The sequence below is a fragment of the Podarcis liolepis genome, assembly GCF_965112155.1.
Source record: "Podarcis liolepis genome assembly, chromosome: 5".
Classification (NCBI taxonomy): Eukaryota; Metazoa; Chordata; class Lepidosauria; order Squamata; family Lacertidae; genus Podarcis; species Podarcis liolepis.
This window is the reverse complement of record NC_139556.1, coordinates 6,787,721-6,806,237: the sequence shown is the minus strand read 5'-3', so window position 1 is coordinate 6,806,237 and position 18,517 is coordinate 6,787,721. Positions and strand designations below refer to the sequence as shown.

The window sequence follows — 18,517 nt, the reverse complement described above, 5'->3', positions numbered from 1 at the left end:
AATAAAGCTCAATGGATTTCATTCTTCAAAAAGAATCATTTTGGGACAGCATAAAATCTTCATTTTGTGTTCCTCAAGAATAAGTCACTCACATCGGTCCCCTGGAGAAAATTCTAGGATCTGCTGAAGTTTAATTAAGAATTCTGTATGCTTTTTTAAACTAAGTAATTATGGTGAAAAGAAACTTAAATGCTTATAGCAGAATTGCCACAGAAAGTGAAGTGAAATATGAGGTGAATTTGCAGGTTCCTGTTTGGGCAAAACATCTGCATTGATTTCAACATCAGATTAGCAAAATTTCTTGTTTTTTTGCAGCCTGGGGTAGGCTAGGTGAGGAAGGAAAAGGCACACACCCCAAACCCCAAATAGCAGTTTTTGGTCTTGGCCCATAACTATGATGGAATTAGATGTTCTTCATTTGCCATGATTCTTAGAGAGTCGGCTTTAGGTCCAACCTTTGGCTTTCCTGCAATGGTCTGGTGGCTTTGAAATCATCCTTGATGCCCTTGCCTTACATGTCTGTGGAAAACAATATTTTCTCCAGGTAAATCTCTCCCTGTGCACTTGGTACCTTGATTACAGAGGTGGAATACTTCTTGTTTTAAATGTCATCTTTTTGCTGCCATGGAGGCCAAGAGTGCTCAACAGGCTGCCAAGTAATCAGGAATTTCTGAGCATGTACCAATTTGCTGCATACTTGCGAGATCACGTCAAAGGGAAAGGCGCCATATCAGATTTAATACCAAACAGGGCTATTAGCTCAGCAGATGTTCCTCCATGTTATAAATGCACTTCTTATTTTTTTTCATGCGGGAAAAAAAAAAAGAAAGAGAGAAGGGACTGTAGTTTATTTACATGTTTAAGAAGCCACACCAGAATGATGTCATTGGATGTTGGGGTTTCCAAGAGCCAGCCCTTGTGACGACTTTGCAGGTGGTGGATGCTTTCTTGCCTTCAGCCTCATCTGCAGTCATCTATATGGTTTGCCCTGAGGGAATAGTTACTCCCTTCCCTGGCCCCATTCAACACAAGGCAGCATGCACAAGCCCTGAAGAGTGGCTGCATCAGGGGATGGTTGCAGATCTAGCATAAGGGGCAGAGTATTCTAGTGTTTGACATCTCATGCCACCCAGTTGCTTTCCATGGAAGTCCCTCATGGGCTCAGTTGGCAACCCTTCAATTGAGATTCTTGGTCAGGAGAACCTCAAGTTATGGCTGGGTTGTGAAGCTCCTTGACTGACCAGGAACATTTCACAGTCCCTTGCCCTAATCTGCTTCATGAGATTGTTGCTGGAGTAGAGAACTATCCTTTGAAGGAAGACCATGATGCAATTGAGACAAATAAATAATGAGCAAGTGATGGAGAGATATAAGACTCGTACCAAGGAGTCTGTCTACTCAGGCCATTCTGCCCACTTCCATTTCACAGCACATAGGGAAAATACCTCTTTATAATAAGTTAGAATGTAGCACATGGAATTTATCTTGTTGCTGGCTCACATTTCCCCCCATGTATTTGTTTATTTAACTTATATACTGCTTAACATTTTAAGAGGAAAAATCTAAGCAGTTTACAAATACCATAAAATATGACAAATGAAAACCATAAAAATGGCAAATACATTAGGGGCCCGCACTTGTAGTGACTGTGTGAGGCCCGAATCAGCCCATGACCTCTGTGACTTACAGAGGAGCCAAGTGAATCCGTACGTTCCGAAACACCCTGTATGGATGCCCACCCTCTTTATGCGTGGAAAACCTTGGAGATGGGTGCCACAGAGGCACAGGCGTTTGACATTTTTGGCACTCCCGGACAGGAGAAGAAGAGGCTGTGGAATGTGTGTCATTCTTTCCTGTCTTTCCAGCACTATATTCCTGTCTGCTTTCCCTCAGTGGATCAGAAGGAACCTGAGGGCTGTGTACAGTATGAATCGCTCCCAGTACGTTTCCGAGCACAATTCAAAGTGTTGGTGCTGACCTTTAAAGCCCTAAACGGCCTTGGTCCAGTATACCTGAAGGAGTGTCTCCACCCCCATCGTTCTACCCGGACACTGAGGTCCAGCACCGAGGGCCTTCTGGCAGTTCCCTCACTGCGAGAAGCCAAGTTACAGGGAACCAGGCAGAGGGCCTTCTCAGTAGTGGCGCCTTCCCTGTGGAACACCCTCCCTCTAGATGTCAAAGAGAACAACAACTACCAGACTTTTAGAAGACATCTGAAGGCAGCCCTGTTTCGGGAAGCTTTTAATGTTTGATGTATTATAGTATTTTAATATTCTTTTGGAAGCCGCCCAGAGTGGCTGGGGAAGCCCAGCCAGATGGGCGGGGTATAAATAATAAATTATTATTATTATTATTATTATTATTATTATCACGTAGTGTTCAAGGGAGCCCTGCTCAGATACTTCTCTTTGAGCACATTTTCCAGGAAGGTTGGCCTTCACAGCTGCAGTTGATCCATTGCAATGGCTATGTTAGAGTTAAAGCTATGGTTTTCCCAGTAGTGATGTACGGAAGTGAGAGCTGGACCATAAAGATGGCTGATCGCTGAAGAATGGATGCTTTTGAATTGTGGTGCTGGAGGAGACTCTTGAGAGTCCCATGGACTGCAAGAAGATCAAACCTATCCATTCCTTAGGAAATCAGCCCTGAGTGCTCACTGGAAGGACAGATCCTGAAGCTGAGACTCCAATACTTTGGCCACCTCATGAGAAGAGAAGACTCCCTGGAAAAGCCCCTGATATTGGGGAAGATGGAGGGCACAAGGAGAAGGGAACGACCGAGGACGAGATGGTTGGACGGTGTTCTCGAAGCTACAAACATGAGTCTGACCAAACTGCGGGAGGCAGTGGGAGACAGGAGTGCCTGGCGTGCTCTGGTCCATGGGGTCACGATGAGTTGGACACGACTAAACGACTAAACAACATGTTAGAGCTCGGAAGGTGTGATGCTTGGAGTGCTGGACTTAAGACATGGAAACACAGCTCCAAATCGCCGCTGAGTCCCAAAGTCCAGTGGGTGACTAACACACCTGGAAAATGGGCACAATTCCAGAAGTACACCCTGTTTTCTTCTCGGGAAAGACAAATGAGTTTCCATTCCTGTCACAGGTGAATTCATCCCAGGCTGAAAGTCTCAGAATATTTTGGTTTCTAGGGAAGTATTATTTCAAACACTTAAGTAAAATTGCAAAGGGTTTTGGCTACTGGCCTCCTGCTGGTGGAGCGACAAATGTTTGATAGTCTTCAATCTAAGCAGAAGAAGGGTTTTCATTGGGTTTTTTTCCATTTCCTTTTCAGCATCCCTCACCCATCTTGACTATGGAGATGTCTCCAAAGCAGGTAATTTATAATTAGCAATTTTAGCACCTGCAAATTGCTTGTACATTATTGGAGATAACTATACCTGTTTTTCAAAGAGGGCATCTAAACATTTTCTATCCTAATATTTCCATTTCTTTCTTTTTCTTGAAGCATACAAAAAAAGTCACACCCTAGCCAGTCTTCTCTAACCACTCACATTCAATATCAGAATACTTATTTAGTTCTGAAATACATTCCTGTATCTATGAAAAAGAAAAAATATAAAAGGGGGGAGGGGTGAAGTAATGTTTGTTCTGTTCTTTTATTTCCCAAACGCATGAGTTGCACTGAAGTACCACTGAAGTACCACTGAAATTAAATTAGTCAGTGATTTTACAGTCCTGTGCAACTCTACTTGGAAGTAAATCTCATTGTGTTCATTCAGGCTTGCTCCTTAATAAGTGCGCGGTCAGGATTACAGCATCAATAGAACTACAATGACCTTCCTCTGATTTAGGTAACTTACTCCAGTCCATATTGATAGAGCTCATGAAAAAAAAAATCCCATTTCTATAGGTTTCTCAGGCAAAGATGTATTTTAATTAGATTGTACCAAACCTGTGTTCCAATTTCCCAAGTGTTTTCTTCCCCATTAAATAACTTTCAAATTTTCTGCCTCATTTGCAGGGCACATTCAGAATTTGGGTGGGTGTAGAGTTGATCTTATTCTATTGCCGCAAAGTAAATAAGGCTGATGCCCACACTTCCTGATCTGAAAAAGGTCCCATGCGATGAGTTGCCACATGCCATCTTCCCCTGGGCTTAAATTGAAGGGAGAGAAGCTGAGGAGGAGACTAGCCACCAATTGCCAGAGACTGGTGTGAGCTCATGGATTTTGCTTTTAAAAGGAGTCCTTGTTCCTTCCCTTAATGTTCCCTAAACACCCTCGGCCCTGTATACCTGAAGGAGCATCTCCACCCCCATCGTTCAGCCCGGACACTGAGGTCCAGCTCCGAGGGCCTTCTGGTGGTTCCCTCCCTGCGAGAAGCGAGGTTACAGGGAACCAGGCAGAGGGTCTTCTCGGTGGTGGTGCCCACCCTGTGGAACGCCCTTCTGTTAGATGTCAAGGAAATAAACAACTCTCTGACTTTTAGAAGACATCTGAAGGCAGCCCTGTTTAGTGAAGTTTTTAATGTGTGATGTTTTATTCTGTTTTTAATCTGTTGGGAGCCGCCCACAGTGGCTGGGGAAACCCAGCTGGATGGGCGGGGTATAAACAAACAAACAAACAAACAAATTATTGTTGTTGTTGTTGTTGTTGTTGTTGTTTTAAAAACAAAAAAAACTTTCCACACATGTAGCTTTCATGCGATGATTCCTTTCAAAGTAAAAGGCCTTCCCTTTTTTAAAAAATGACAACAAACAGCTGTCAGGCAGGTGTTAGGCATCTCTGAGCGTAGCGAAGGATGTCATGGGTTTTCACAAAGCTTGCAGACCCAGGAAGGCGGCAGAGTGAAGACCACCAGAGAAATGATTTGGAGCATGAATGAAACAGTACTCACAAATGCCCCTTAGCTATCTCAAAAATAAAGTAACCGCAACAAAACCCCACATTCCACCCATGAATTTTTTTTGCTCCAGTCTGATAATTTTCAGATGCAATTTCACTTATTAATTGAAAGGGTTTTGTTTTGTTTTTAAGGAAGGGATTTTTTGACACAGCTCTGGTTTTAAGCTAGTATTGTAGTCAGCTTCATAGCTCACATCTCTCTGTGAATGGAATTATGGAATTCAATACTAGTATGTGTTTTAGAACTTTTATACCATTTTTAATATGCTACCTGCACTGGATCTTTGATGTGGACTTGAGAGCCAGTGTAAAAAGACTGGCAATGTTATGTCTACTTGGGTTGATTTCAGCTCAGATTGTTCTTGCAACTTACTTGGAGAAGCAATGATTGCCGTCTATATCAGACTGGCTGAGGAAAGCCAACTAAATAGACCCTGCTCTAAAAACTTGGAGATTAACTGCGCAGAGAGATTACTTGGACAAACAGTTTGTTCACTGATTACCAGAACATAAATTGCATTTGCTGTATAAATTTGTAAGGATTGTATAAAAATAGAAATTTTTAAATGAAAAATTGCTAAGAAGGAAATCAAGGCCAAAAGAAAAAGAGGTTTCTTGAAGAACGCTTCTAATTCATTTGCCTCGCCTGATTTTCAGCAACAATTGTACATTGGTTCCAGAGATGGATTGGCTCAGCTCTCGCTACACAGATGTCACACATATGGCAAGGCTTGTGCAGACTGTTGCCTTGCCAGAGACCCCTATTGTGCTTGGGATGGAAATTCATGCTCCAGATACACACCAACATCTAAAAGGTGAGTGATATCGTTCCTGCTTTGACTGAGCATCTAAGAGCAGCTTCTTACGTGATCCCCATGATTTAATGCAGAGCTACTCCTTCCCACACTGCTGGGTTAACCTGTGAAGCTCTGGGCTCTATGGGATGAGTTCAAGGCTGGCATTAGCGATAGAGGACTCCAGAGATTCCCCATGGATCCTCTGGTACCATCTGTTCTGCTAGTTCATGTACAGGCAATCTGGGTAGGGTTAACTAAGCTTCACTCAGAGTAGACCAATTGCAATTAATAGACCTCACTTAGTCACGTGGCGCTGTGGGTTAAACCACAGAGCCTAGGACTTGCCGATCAGAAGGTCGGTGGTTCCAATCCCTGTGACAGGGTGAGCTCCCATTGCTCGGTCCCTGCTCCTGCCCACCTAGCAGTTCGAAAGCACGTCAAAGTGTAAGTAGATAAATAGGTACCACTCCAGCAGGAAGGTAAACGGCGTTTCTGTGCCCTGCTATGGTTCGCCAGAAGTGGCTTAGTCATGCTGGCCACATGACCCAGAAGCTGTATGCCGGCTCCCTCAGCCAATAAAGCGAGATGAGCGCCTCAACCCCAGAGTCGATCACGACTGGACCTAATGGTCAGGGGTCCCTTTACCTTTAGTCACGTTCATTGATTTCAACAGCTGCACTCTGGGTAAAACTTAGTTAAATACCCCCCCCCCCCACAGAGATGTTTCCATGATGTCAGCAGGAGGAATCTTTGAATACTGTTATGTGTTACCTAACCTCTGAACTGTGGAAACATTTCAGGGACAGCAGTACATATATTGGGCTTGACTTCCTTGGAATTAAGGTCCCAGGGTTGTTGGCATCTGTCTGTCTCAAGATACAGTGGAGTGTGCCTCCAGGGGTGAAGTCAAGCATCTGGAGAATCACAGCGCCCGATGTGGCTGCAGAGACTAGAAATGCTTAACTGCTGCCTCCTGCATTGCTTTTTGCTGTGTTAGCAGCACCAAAGTGACTTCCCTGGGGTGCAAGCCTTGGCCGTGTGTCTAGAGGTCCTGGGCTGCTCAGTGCACAGCCATTAAAAGGTCTTGTGTTCAACCTGGCATCGGGCAATACATCTGGGACCTGAAACAAGCTTTTGCTGTTTGGGATGCTGCTCTTTGGGATTCCAGGAGCTCCATTCCATTCCATTTTCTCTTTCCTCTGCCCCAGATTTCTGGGTATTCCTCACACCACCCCACAAAAGTGGGTCAGGATTCAGGAGCACACCCAGTTCTCATTGGAATGTTTTCCAGGTTTCCTTCTTCCATGGGCTTCCCCCCATCCAGCCACTTTTGCATTTCTGCCAGGCTTGGAGTACCCCAAGGCCTGTTGCTACCTGCCTGATTCTTATGGGTGCATGGTACTTATTTGGTTATGGAAGAAGCAGCACTCGCAGCCTGAACACCAGAAAGAAAAGGAAAGTTGACTGTGACTATAATATCAGTGATGCCTTATTCATATATGTAATCTGATGTTACTTTCTGCAAGTGAGCAACTTCCCTTAAGCTCCATCCCACATCCGAAGAACAGCAGGCATAATTTCACAAAGTCGTGACAACCTTTATTTTTCCAGGCGTGCAAGGAGGCAAGACGTCAAATATGGAGACCCAGCTACCCAGTGCGGTGATACAGAAGATAGTAAGTATCTGCATCTTTGTCTCCACAAAGATAGGTGAGGGGCCTAATGAAATGATGTGCTCAGCTCTTGCAAGGCCTGGTTACTGAGCAGATGATGCTCAGATACCAGAAGTGTAGCCAGGCTGTGGTGACTCTGTGTAGACCAAAAGGCATTTACTTCTTAAATTCAAGGGCTGAATTAGAGCATTGGAAACAACATCTGGCTTACATTCCTTGATAGATGGCATGCACAAGCAGATCTGTAAGCAGCGCCCTCAGTGCTAATAGACCGAGCAAACCTCTTGAGAGTTAGTCTAGGACTATAGTGAGCTTGCTGTTGGCATAACCGGGGTCCATAGATGTGCTGCATCATGTGAAGTGATGCAACCTGGAGGCAAAACAGAAATACAGAAAAAGCAGAGGATACCCTTGCAGGCAGAGAACTCATTACAAGTAACTTGCACTATGCACACTTTTAATTTGTGCACACACAAAAATTGAGAGGGCAGGTGTCTGGGAAAGAAAGACTTTTGCAGTCCCACCTGCCATTGAAGCCAATTTGTTCTGACTAGAGACAATTTTGGCTCTATGCCGTGTAAGTTGAGAGTCGCCTGTATTCCGTTCTTATGCCTTCACCAGGAGTAGAAATAGTTAACAGGAAGTCTGTGGAAGTTTGGGAAGCAAATATGCCCCCCCCAAAAAAAAGAATAGCAGGTCTGGTTGACTGGTTCTTGCTGTATACCTGAACTAAAGGTAAAGGTACCCCTGCCCATATGGGCCAGTCTTGCCAGACTCTAGGGTTGTGCGCTCATCTCACTCTCTAGGCCGGGAGCCAGCGCTGTCCGCAGACACTTTCCGGGTCACGTGGCCAGCGTGACAAGCTGCATCTGGCGAGCCAGCGCAGCACACGGAATGCCGTTTACCTTCCCGCTGGTAAGCGGTCCCTATTTATCTACTTGCACCCGGGGGTGCTTTCGAACTGCTAGGTTGGCAGGCGCTGGGACCGAAGGACGGGAGCGCACCCCGCCGCGGGGATTCGAACCGCTGACCATGCGATCGGCAAGTCCTAGGTGCTGAGGCTTTAACCCACAGCACCACCCGCGTCCCATACCTGAACTAACAATGAGCTAATTGGACTCTCTGCAACCCTTCAAGAAACACAAAGAAAGGAATAGTTCTGGAGATGACGACCATGGAAGAGTTAATTGTCTATGTAAGTACTATAACTGAACGTGAGAGGAACGCTACAGCTTTCCAAGAGCAACGCAGGAGGTCGGCTTAGGCAAGTGAGCCAAATAAGCAGAATTCCCCCAAGGAAAACTGAGGAAGCACACTTTTTTCCATTCCCTTGGCTTATTTCCACAGAGCAAAGATCTAGCATCTTAGTTCCAGCTATCAAGCTTTCCAGGCCTTCTTCTAATTCTTCCTTGCTAATTAAACAATCCTCTTCTTAACAACGGCCTACTGTCTCCCACCACTATGGACAATGATGGGCTTGCCAAGTGGTCTGGCTTACTCCCCTGGCAACTGGTACTGCTGTCTTGTGGTTAAGATGAAATTTCTGTGACAACGTAACGTAACGTTTTTAATGTTCAACAGGGTATTTTGTTTTCCTTTCTTAAACAAAACAATAGGGTCCCCTCCCCCGAACACACATTTGGTTTATTATTTGATCCAGGAAGTGCAACTGTTTTCAATTGCTCCTCAGTTATTTCAGTTAGAGCTCTGTTGTAAACTAAAATTAAGGGCCATCAAATGGACCCGGGTACAGACAGGGTGAATGACAGGGCTGCAGCTTTCTGTGCTGCTACTTTGAGAGTGTAAGCAGTGACCCAAGGAAACAATAAGTTCTCTTTCTGGAATGAGCCAGTTGACTTTGTCCTGTAGACTGATAGGAGTTGACACAAAATAAAGCACTGTGCAGTTATGGACTGTGGGAATGGAATTCCTCATATAAGAGCCACATTTAACGTCTTCTGACCTGCATGGTACAGGCTTTGTTCATGGCTGTATGTGGGCCTGTTCTTTTCACCTTGGCCTTTGCCCAGAGACGTGGCTTAGATGGAAGCTGCAGGTATGGCTCTCTAAGCTGCCTCAGTGGGAGACATTTAGGAAGCAGGTTTTTACTCCCTCCCCATCTTCCCAAATGGGGAGAAGTTCCAGGCAAAAAGTATTTAAGCAAGCTTGGTTTCATTTGGAAGGATGCCGCAGGAAGCTGATGGCATTTTGCAATATTTGTGTTTATTTACAAATGCATGGAAACAGAGCATAGATGGAGGACTAGAAAGACATTTCATTTCCCCCCACCCTCGCTTAGTTTGCCTGTTCCCTGTGGTTGGAGGGATGAAATCAGGATGAAGAAGGCAACTGTTCCCTAGCCTTAAAGGTAAAGGGACCCCTGACCATTAGGTCCAGTCGTGGCCGACTCTGGGGTTGTGGTGCTCATCTCGCTTTATTGGCCGAGGGAGCCAGCGTACAGCTTCCGGGTCATGAGGCCAGCATGACTAAGCCGCTTCTGATGAACCAGAGCAGCGCACGGAAACACCGTTTACCTTCCCGCTGGAAGGTACCTATTTATCTACTTGCACTTTGACGTGCTTTTCAACTGCTAGGTGGGCAGGAGCAGGGACTGAGCAACGGGAGCTCACCCCGTTGTGGGGATTCGAACCACTGACCTTCTGATCGGCAAGTCCTAGGCTCTGTGGTTTAACCCACAGCGCCACCCGTGTCCCTCCCTAGCGTTACTCAGCCTGAAATATCCCTAACAGAGAAATGCTTCTGGCAACTTTGCCCCTGACTGTTAATGGAAGTCTGCAGCAGAACATCTGGCTCTGTTAACATCCTCCTGTACAAACTCAAAATCTTGCAACACCATGTGACCATGGGGAGTTCTTGAAGGAAGAACAGGGTGGAAGGTGAAGACAAGGCATGTCAAGCCTTGTGCCCAGGGTGGGCTTCTTCCACCACAATGGTAGCAGGGAGATATCCCAAAAGTTTAGCGTATCCATTGCTATATCCTGTGATTCAGATCAGGTGGCACTCAAGGCTGGTTCCAATCACTCTCCAGTGTCCTGACTGTGTGCATTCACACCCGGAGCAGAAAACCCCCCACAGATTCTGGCCCTGAGTCCCTCTTCTGTCTAAGGCTTGTTGTTGAATCATACATCACTTCGGAGAGTTCTGCCAGACACTCCTGGTCTGTGTTTATAGATTTACAGTGGTACCTTGGGTTAAGAACTTAATTCGTTCTGGAGGTCCATTCTTAACCTGAAACTGTTCTTAACCTGAGGTACCACTTTAGCTAATGGGGCCTCCCGTTGCTGCTGCGCCACCATCGCACAATTTCTGTTCTCATCCTGAAGCAAAGTTCTTAACCCAGGGTGTTATTTCGGGGATAGCAGAGTCTGTAACCTGAAGCGTCTGTAACCTAAAGCATCTGTAACCTGAGGTACCACTGTTCCTCCTCCAGGTAACCTTGAATGACTTAAGCTGAAAAAAGTTTGCATTTATTTATTAGTTATCTTTCTAGTTATGTTTGTTAAGAAGTGCATTTATTATTTGTGAGCTGCTTCAGAAAGTCTAAGATTTCTCCCAGGGAAGGAACTTAGTTCTGGGATGGATTCCCCAAATGCTTACTTTTCAGTGGTGGGGCAAATTTAGAGTTCAGATTCCAGATGATGTCCCTGGCAACTTTGCCTCTAAGGAAGTCTGTAGCAGACCTTCTGTTAACCCTCTTCCTGGAGCTAGCTGCCTGCCAGCAAGGTCACTGTATCCTCCTCACGGTTCCCAGTCTCATTAAATAGAGAAGAATTCCTCTAAGAAAGGCTATACAGTGGTGCCCCGCAAGACGAAATTAATTAGTTCCGCAAGTTTTGTCGTCTAGCGAATTTTTCGTCTTGCGAATCACGAAATCCCATAGGAATGCATTGAAAATCAATTAATGCGTTCCTATGGTCAAAAAAAGTCCAAACAAAGCCAAATTTGGTACAACAACAGTTTATTAACTGCTCTTTAAAGTCACACATACTGTAAAGAGCAGTTCAAAAATTGAAGGGAAAATAAATTAACTTTATAAACAAAACATGTCTTTGTTTTTAGACAAAGGAAACAAAGTCGCGAGACGTTTTCGTCTTGCGAAACAAGCCCATAGGGAAATTCGTCTTGCGAGGCAAATCGAAAATGGAAAAACCTTTCGTCTAGCGAGTTTTTTGTCTTGCGAGGCATTCGTCTTGCGAGGTACCACTGTAGATCAGATTCTGATTCCATCAGTGGTTTAATTGAAAGGAAGTGACCAATTCAGCCTTAAATAGCACTGTTATACACTGTTATGCACCAGGTTGAACCATCGTGTGTTGTGCTAAACCTGAGGTGCCTCTTGTTTCCCTTCACAGTCCATGCGCTGCTCTACCATCTGTTCTGCATCAGCTATGTTTTCCCTTCACTTTAAGAAATCAGGGCAGGGTTAATCTTCTGTACCATGTTTGCGTTCCAGGCATTAGTCATGAAACCACTGATGAAAAGGTGATTTTTGGCATCGAATTTAATTCGACGTTCCTAGAATGTATTCCAAAGTCCCAGCAAGCTTCCATCAGGTGGTTCGTTCAACGCTCTGGAGAAGATCACGAGGAAGAGGTAAGTTACCATCATTAAGAACGTATTTTCCCTCTGGAGAACTTCTAATTCCATGGTCAAAGGCAGGGGTTAATAGAACGAACAAATATGGTCTCCCTTGCCTCAGCTCACATACTTGGGAATGCTCCAATAATACCACAATGGAATATCAAGACCAAGAAGACAATCCCTGTGCAATTAGCAGCCTTCCTTTTAACATTACGCATGGAGTTTTGGATATTCACTGTAATGTTCGCACGCACTGCAATTCTTCCATCCAGGCTAAATGCTGGGCTCATCACAGGAACCACGTATAAGTCATGTTCAAACAAATCATGCAGAGATGACTGAAAACGGTCACAGAGATGCTGACCACCTTTCTCCATTCATTGTTTATCTGTGCATACATCTCCTCTGGAAACTCCTTTTCCCCAGGGGTTGGGAGGGGGAGAAGCACAGACAATTAACCTCTCAAGAGATGAGCATAGATAAACAACAGAAGCTGAAAGAAAGGCTTTTGATCCCCTGCGGCTTTCACTGCTGGTCTCTGGGGAGCCTCTGAAACTCTGAGCAGCTGGAACCTGGCTTACTTTTTACGCAATGAGCATAACATTTAGGGATGTTAAATTCTCGAGAATAATCTTTTGGAGAATAGTCTCGAGAATATTCTCCTGAAGATTATTCTCGAGAATTTAACATCGCTAAGCCCATCTCATAACATAAAGCATGTATTCAGTATTCATACAATCATGTCCTTGCCTACTGTAAACCTATCAAAAGATCAAAAATTCTCACGGTGCTTTTGGAAAACATGCAGAGGCAGACTTTGGGGGATCTTCAGGGCAAAGCGTTCAGCAGAGGGTTTTGTTTTGTTTTGTTTTACAGTTGAGGGGAAAACATCAAAAGTATTTTACTGTGTTCCTCTGTGGTACATTGCAAAAAAATAATAATGTGCAGATGATGTTCTTGGGTGATCTTAGAAGTTATGATGGATCATGATGGAACCTGTATTCAGACGTTTAGACCCTGAATTACCGGTGTGCATTTGTGTGCTCCTAGGTGTGTGTGTGTGTGTGTATGCATTTAATAATTTATAAACATAATTCCATAAAATAAACTCTATTGCCATGTATAGAATGGGATGGAAAGTACAGCAGAGACGGATCCTTTGCTCCTCCCCCTTTTTTAATTCTGTTGGCTAAGCACTCTAATAATTGGTATTGCACAGCAAATGGGTAGAGAAGTAGGCATCGTTTGCACATCTGGAGCTGTCTTAGACTGAGCTCGACTAATTCAAACAATCAATCAACCAAATCTTTATTACAATCATTACCAGCTAGACTAATTATACATCTGGCCCACTGTCCTGGCTACCCACACCTCTCCAAATTCTCAAGTAGGAGTACTTCCTAATGCTGCTTTCTGAGATCCTATTAAATGCTGGTGCCTGTGATCCAAACTGGGATTTAGCCCCTGCCACCTGTGTTCTGCTGTGGAGTTATGGCACAACCATCATGGAATTTAAAAGGAGTAAAGTTGGGTCTGGATTTTGCTTCCTAAGAGCCTAGCCGTCTTTAGAACTTAATAAGCACTGATGGGTAGTTTCTGCACTACAGTGTGTCATAGGGGACACAACAATGCCTGAAATCAGAATTTAAAAATAAAATAAAAGCATATTGCTGGTAAATTGTGATGCAATGGGCTGTCCAGCAGGAGACTGTGGCATTTTCACAATGTTTGGCTGAGCATTCTTAATCCCTATAGTTGTAGAAATATATTAAAAAGGTAAAGGACCCCTGACAGTTAAGTCCAGTCGCGAACAACTCTGGGGTTGCGGTGCTCATCTCGCTTTACAGGCCACGGGAGCTGGCATTTGTCCGCAGACAGTTTTTCCGGGTCATGTGGCCAGCATGACTAAGCCGCTTCTGGTGCAACGGAACACCGAAACCAGAGCAGTGCACAAAAACGCAATTTACCTTCCTGCAGCAGTGGTACCTATTTATCTACTTGCACTTTTTGGCATGCTTTCAAACTGCTAGGATGGCAGGAGCAGGGACCGAGCAATGGGAGCTCACCTTATCACGGGGATTGGAACCGCCAAACTTCCGATCGGCAAGCCCAAGGCTCAGTGGTTTATACCACAGCGCCACCCGCGTCCCCAGAAATACATTACCCCAAGGTTAAAAGTACAGTAGTACCTTGGTTTACAACCATAATCTGTTATGGAGGTCCATTTGTAAACCAAAACAGGATGTAATCCAAGGTGCGCTTTCGCCAATGGGGCCTCCCCAAAAATTTGTTTGTAATCCAAAAAAATAAAAAAATAAAAATGGGTTGTAATTCAAAAAAAGTTTGCAAACCAGGACACACACTTCCAGGTTTGACGTGTTTGTAATCCAAAATGTATGCAAACCAAGACGTATGCAAACCAAGGTACGACTGTACTGCAGTTTTAAGTGCTGGGGAAATGCTGAAGAGCACCCACAGTTAGGACTTTTCCACACTTCCGCTTGTCTCATGCCTAGAAAGCAGGGATCTAATCAGTTTTCCGCTCACAGTATGTTTCCGAGCACAATTCAAAGTGTTGGTGCTGACCTTTAAAGCCCTAAACGGCCTCGGCCCTGTATACCTGAAGGAGCGTCTCCACCCCCATCGTTCAGCCCGGATGCTGAGGTCCAGCTCCGAGGGCCTTCTGGCGGTTCCCTCATTGCGAGAAGCAAAGCTACAGGGAACCAGGCAGAGGGCCTTCTCGGTAGTGGCGCCCGCCCTGTGGAACGCCCTTCCAGCAGATGTCAAAGCGATAAACAACTACCTGACATTCAGAAGACATCTTAAGGCAGCCCTGTTCAGGGAAGTTTTTAACGTGTGACATTTTACTGTATTTTTGGGTTCTATGGAAGCCGCCCAGAGTGGCTGGGGAGGCCCAGCCAGATGGGCGGGGTATAAATAATAAATTATTATTATTATTATTATTATTATTATTATTATTATTATTATTATTATTATTATTCCATGCTTCCTAGGCACAGGTCTGAGGGGTGTTGCCTTTCTGCAAAACCAGAAAAAAGGTTTCCCCCTAGAAAACCTGCCCTTTAGAGCTCAGTCTGTGGAAAACCCAATTGCCATTTGTTCCGACTGAGCACCGGTTTCCTGGGAGCCAACGGAGGGGCAAACATAGATGTGGATAAGCCCTGAGATTCTTTAGGGAACTCATGTGCTGTGAATGTGCTTTAAATGTATGGTGTGAACTCAGCCTTACTCTTCGTAAAGTCACAGTTTCTTCCCATTTATTTGAACAACTTTTCTTGCTTTCAGTCTTTCTTCATCCCTTTCTCCCCTCTCACACACTTCCCTCTCCTTTTGTAACCATGCTTCTTTTTTTAAATATATCATCTTAAAAGCTACCATATTTCCGGATGGTGATGCCACCTATTTTGCACATAGGTGAAGTGCTGTAATAGCTGCTGTGATCTTTCAGCGGATCTTGTAAATGTCACTCCAGAAACAGAAGGGTTATGTGTTGTTCACGGTGACATGCAATACTGTTTCCTGAGGGGAAGGAGAGGGCAAAATCCAGATTTGGTTAGCAGGCATTTGGCCCAGCAGGATGCCTCCCTGGTCTTCACCTTTGAGGTCATGCTTTGGAATCCCACTTCCAGTCAGAACAGGGTGTGGGGAGCGAACAGGATCTCCGCTGGTCCCGGAGCTGTCACCAGGTCATTCTGTCGCCAGTGGGAGTCCAGCTCCCTGCAGTCTGAAGATTTTTTTAAAAGGGTCACGAGTCAGTTGCTTGGCACTCTCATTCTAGTGTTGTTAAATGAAGGGCATGTTTGTTCCTGTGGTTTAAAAGTTAGTGACTGACTTATCACAGGAACTATGTAGGTTGTGGGAGAGGTGAGAGAGTGCTGTGTTCTTAGTTTTAGATATTATGATTTATGTGGAAATTGGTTTTTTTTTCTTTTGTTGTGTACTTTTTAATGTGTTTTATTTATTGTTTATGGGACGTGGGTGGCGCTGTGGGTTAAACCACAGAGCCTAGGACTTGCCGATCAGAAGGTTGGCAGTTCGAATCCCCACAATGGGGTGAGCTCCCATTGCTCGGTCCCTGTTCCTGCCAACCCAGCAGTTCGAAAGCACGTCAAAGTGCAAGTAGATAAATAGGTACCGCTCCGGCGGGAAGGTCAACGGCGTTTCTGTACGCTGCTCTTGTTCGCCAGAAGCGGCTTAGTCATGCTGGCCACATGACCAGGAAGCTGTACGCCGGCTCCCTCGGCCAGTAAAGCGAGATGAGCGCTGCAACCCCAGAGTCGGCCACGACTGGACCTAATGGTCAGGGGTCCCTTTACCTTTTTTAAAAAAAATAGTTTTAATTATTTTTTATTAATTTTCCAACATAAATTTGTACAAGATTAAACATCCAATTCTCACTTAATCATTCTTTTAGACTTCCATCAGCATGTCTGACAATTGTCCGTATTATCTCTTCATCTCACATTTCTCAATTTTATATTGCACTCTAACAATCTTAATCATATCATGATTTTTAAGCAATATTTCTATCAATATTTTTTACAGAGCTTCTTGAAAACCAACAAATGTTACTTGTTCATCACAAACATTTTTAATATACTCTGTAAATTTCTTCCAGTCCTCGGTGAATCTCTGGTCTCTTTGATTCCTAATTCTCCCCGTTAGTCTATCCATTTCTGCGTATTCCATCAATTTCATTCTCCATTCTTCTCTCGTGGGCATTTCTTCCTGTTTCCATTTCTGTGCCAGCAAAATTCTGGCTGCTGTCACTGCATACAAAACTAATTTCACATCTTTTTTACTAATTTCATTACCCAATATTCCCAATAGAAAAGCTTCTGGTTTTTTAACAAATGTATATTTCAACATTTTCTTTAACTCATTATAAATCATCTTCCAGAAACTTTTCACCTTCTTACATTCCCACCACATATGGTAAAATGTTCCTTCTGTCTCCTGACACTTCCAACATTTATTACAGACTTTATACATTTTACCCAATTTCAATTTTTACCCAAAGGTCCCTTTACCTTTACCTTATTTATTGTTTATGACTTTTGTTATGTTGGTAATTATGTAAATCTTGCCATGTTGTAAGCCGCCTTTAGCATTGTTTTAACTATGGAAAGGCAGCATACAAATAAAATGATGATGATGATGATGATGATGATGATGATGAAGCTATAATGCATCTTATGCTCTTCTATTTATTTATTCCTCATTAAGTTATTCTGCACACATGATGAGTGGCAGGCCAAAAAAAAGAAGCTCTGATTTTTTTTATTCGTTTCTTCAAAAGGGCCTCTTGTGAATATATAAAATCTGAGCTCCCCTTGCATTTGATTGGCCCCAACGCAGAATCCCATGGGATTCTTGCTTTGCCAAATAGCCGTGTGCATTTCCAGGAGATGCGACAAGCCGTATTCTTGAAATGACAACTGCGAGTTCCTGTTACTCCTTCCATTCCTCCACGTTTACAGTTGGCCAGATGAAACTGGGTCAGAACACGTTTTATTCTCACCTGCTCCATCAGTAATCTGCCATTTTTCACTTGGTAATGGCCTCCTGGATTTTGTTAGTTACCGTTTCTGCCTTGAGCAGAAAACTCAATTAGAACATTTTGTGGAAATAGTCATGGATCACATGAACAAAATGGTTGCATTAGATGTGACTGGCAATTCCTCTAGGCCAGTATTCCGCCTTCTTGGCTGTTTCCTAGTTGCAGTGAATGGTGTGGCCAACATTCCTAGTTTCCAAGGATTGAAACAGCATCTGGAATTTGCACTACAAGAGTTATGAGCGGCCTGTACGCATCTGGTGACAGTGTTGTTCACAATAGCAAGCTAACTAGAGAACATTTCCAATACATTGGGAGTTACTCTGCCAGTGCAACCTCCATGTGGAAACACAGGAATTGGAGCAGCAAGAATCGTAGTCACATGAAATCTGGTAGTCTACAACTGGTGCCACGGGTCCTTTGGGAAAACACCTCAATGTGTGCAAGAATTTCTATGAGCAAGGACACAGTGTTGAGGCCTATCAACAGATTATTTCAGGGTAGTAATGGATAGTCCTTGTTGGCCTAATTAATTGAGTTTATATCCTGCCCTTCCCCTCGAAGGAGCCCAAACTGTCAAACACATCCACTTTTTTTTAATTAAATTAAAGTATTATAAAATCAGTTAAAATATTCTAGAAAGAGTTACAGTCATAAACATTCTTTCATACCATAATTTCACGGTCGCCAGAAACAGTGTCCTCCAGCCACCAAATGCCCAGATAAACAGGACTGTTTTCAAATGGGCAACTACCACTGAAAAGGTCTTGTCATGAATCAGTGCCAACTGGTGGTGGTCACCAAGGCCTCACCTGTTGATCATAGAGTCCAAGATGGTTGATGCTGGGCAATGCATTCTTTTAGGTACTTTTAGAGTTTTGCATGTTTTACCTTGAATTAGGCCCAGCAGCTCCTTGGCAGCCAATGCCGTGCTTTCGGACCAATGGCACATGATCCGATTGGGTTGCCCAACCTGCCAGCCTCGCAGCCACATTGTG

The 18,517-nt window shown here is 44.1% G+C and overlaps 1 protein-coding gene across 1 annotated transcript in view; it reads left to right on the top strand.

Annotated features, from left to right (window-relative positions):
• Positions 1 to 18,517, top strand: part of SEMA3D (semaphorin 3D) — a 189,873-nt gene that overhangs the window by 157,808 nt on the left and 13,548 nt on the right. The window contains exons 14-17 of the mRNA XM_083503352.1: positions 3,297 to 3,338; positions 5,527 to 5,684; positions 7,278 to 7,342; positions 11,814 to 11,953. Coding sequence (XP_083359478.1) covers positions 3,297 to 3,338; positions 5,527 to 5,684; positions 7,278 to 7,342; positions 11,814 to 11,953 — 405 coding nt within the window. The remainder of the gene's footprint in view (positions 1 to 3,296; positions 3,339 to 5,526; positions 5,685 to 7,277; positions 7,343 to 11,813; positions 11,954 to 18,517) is intronic.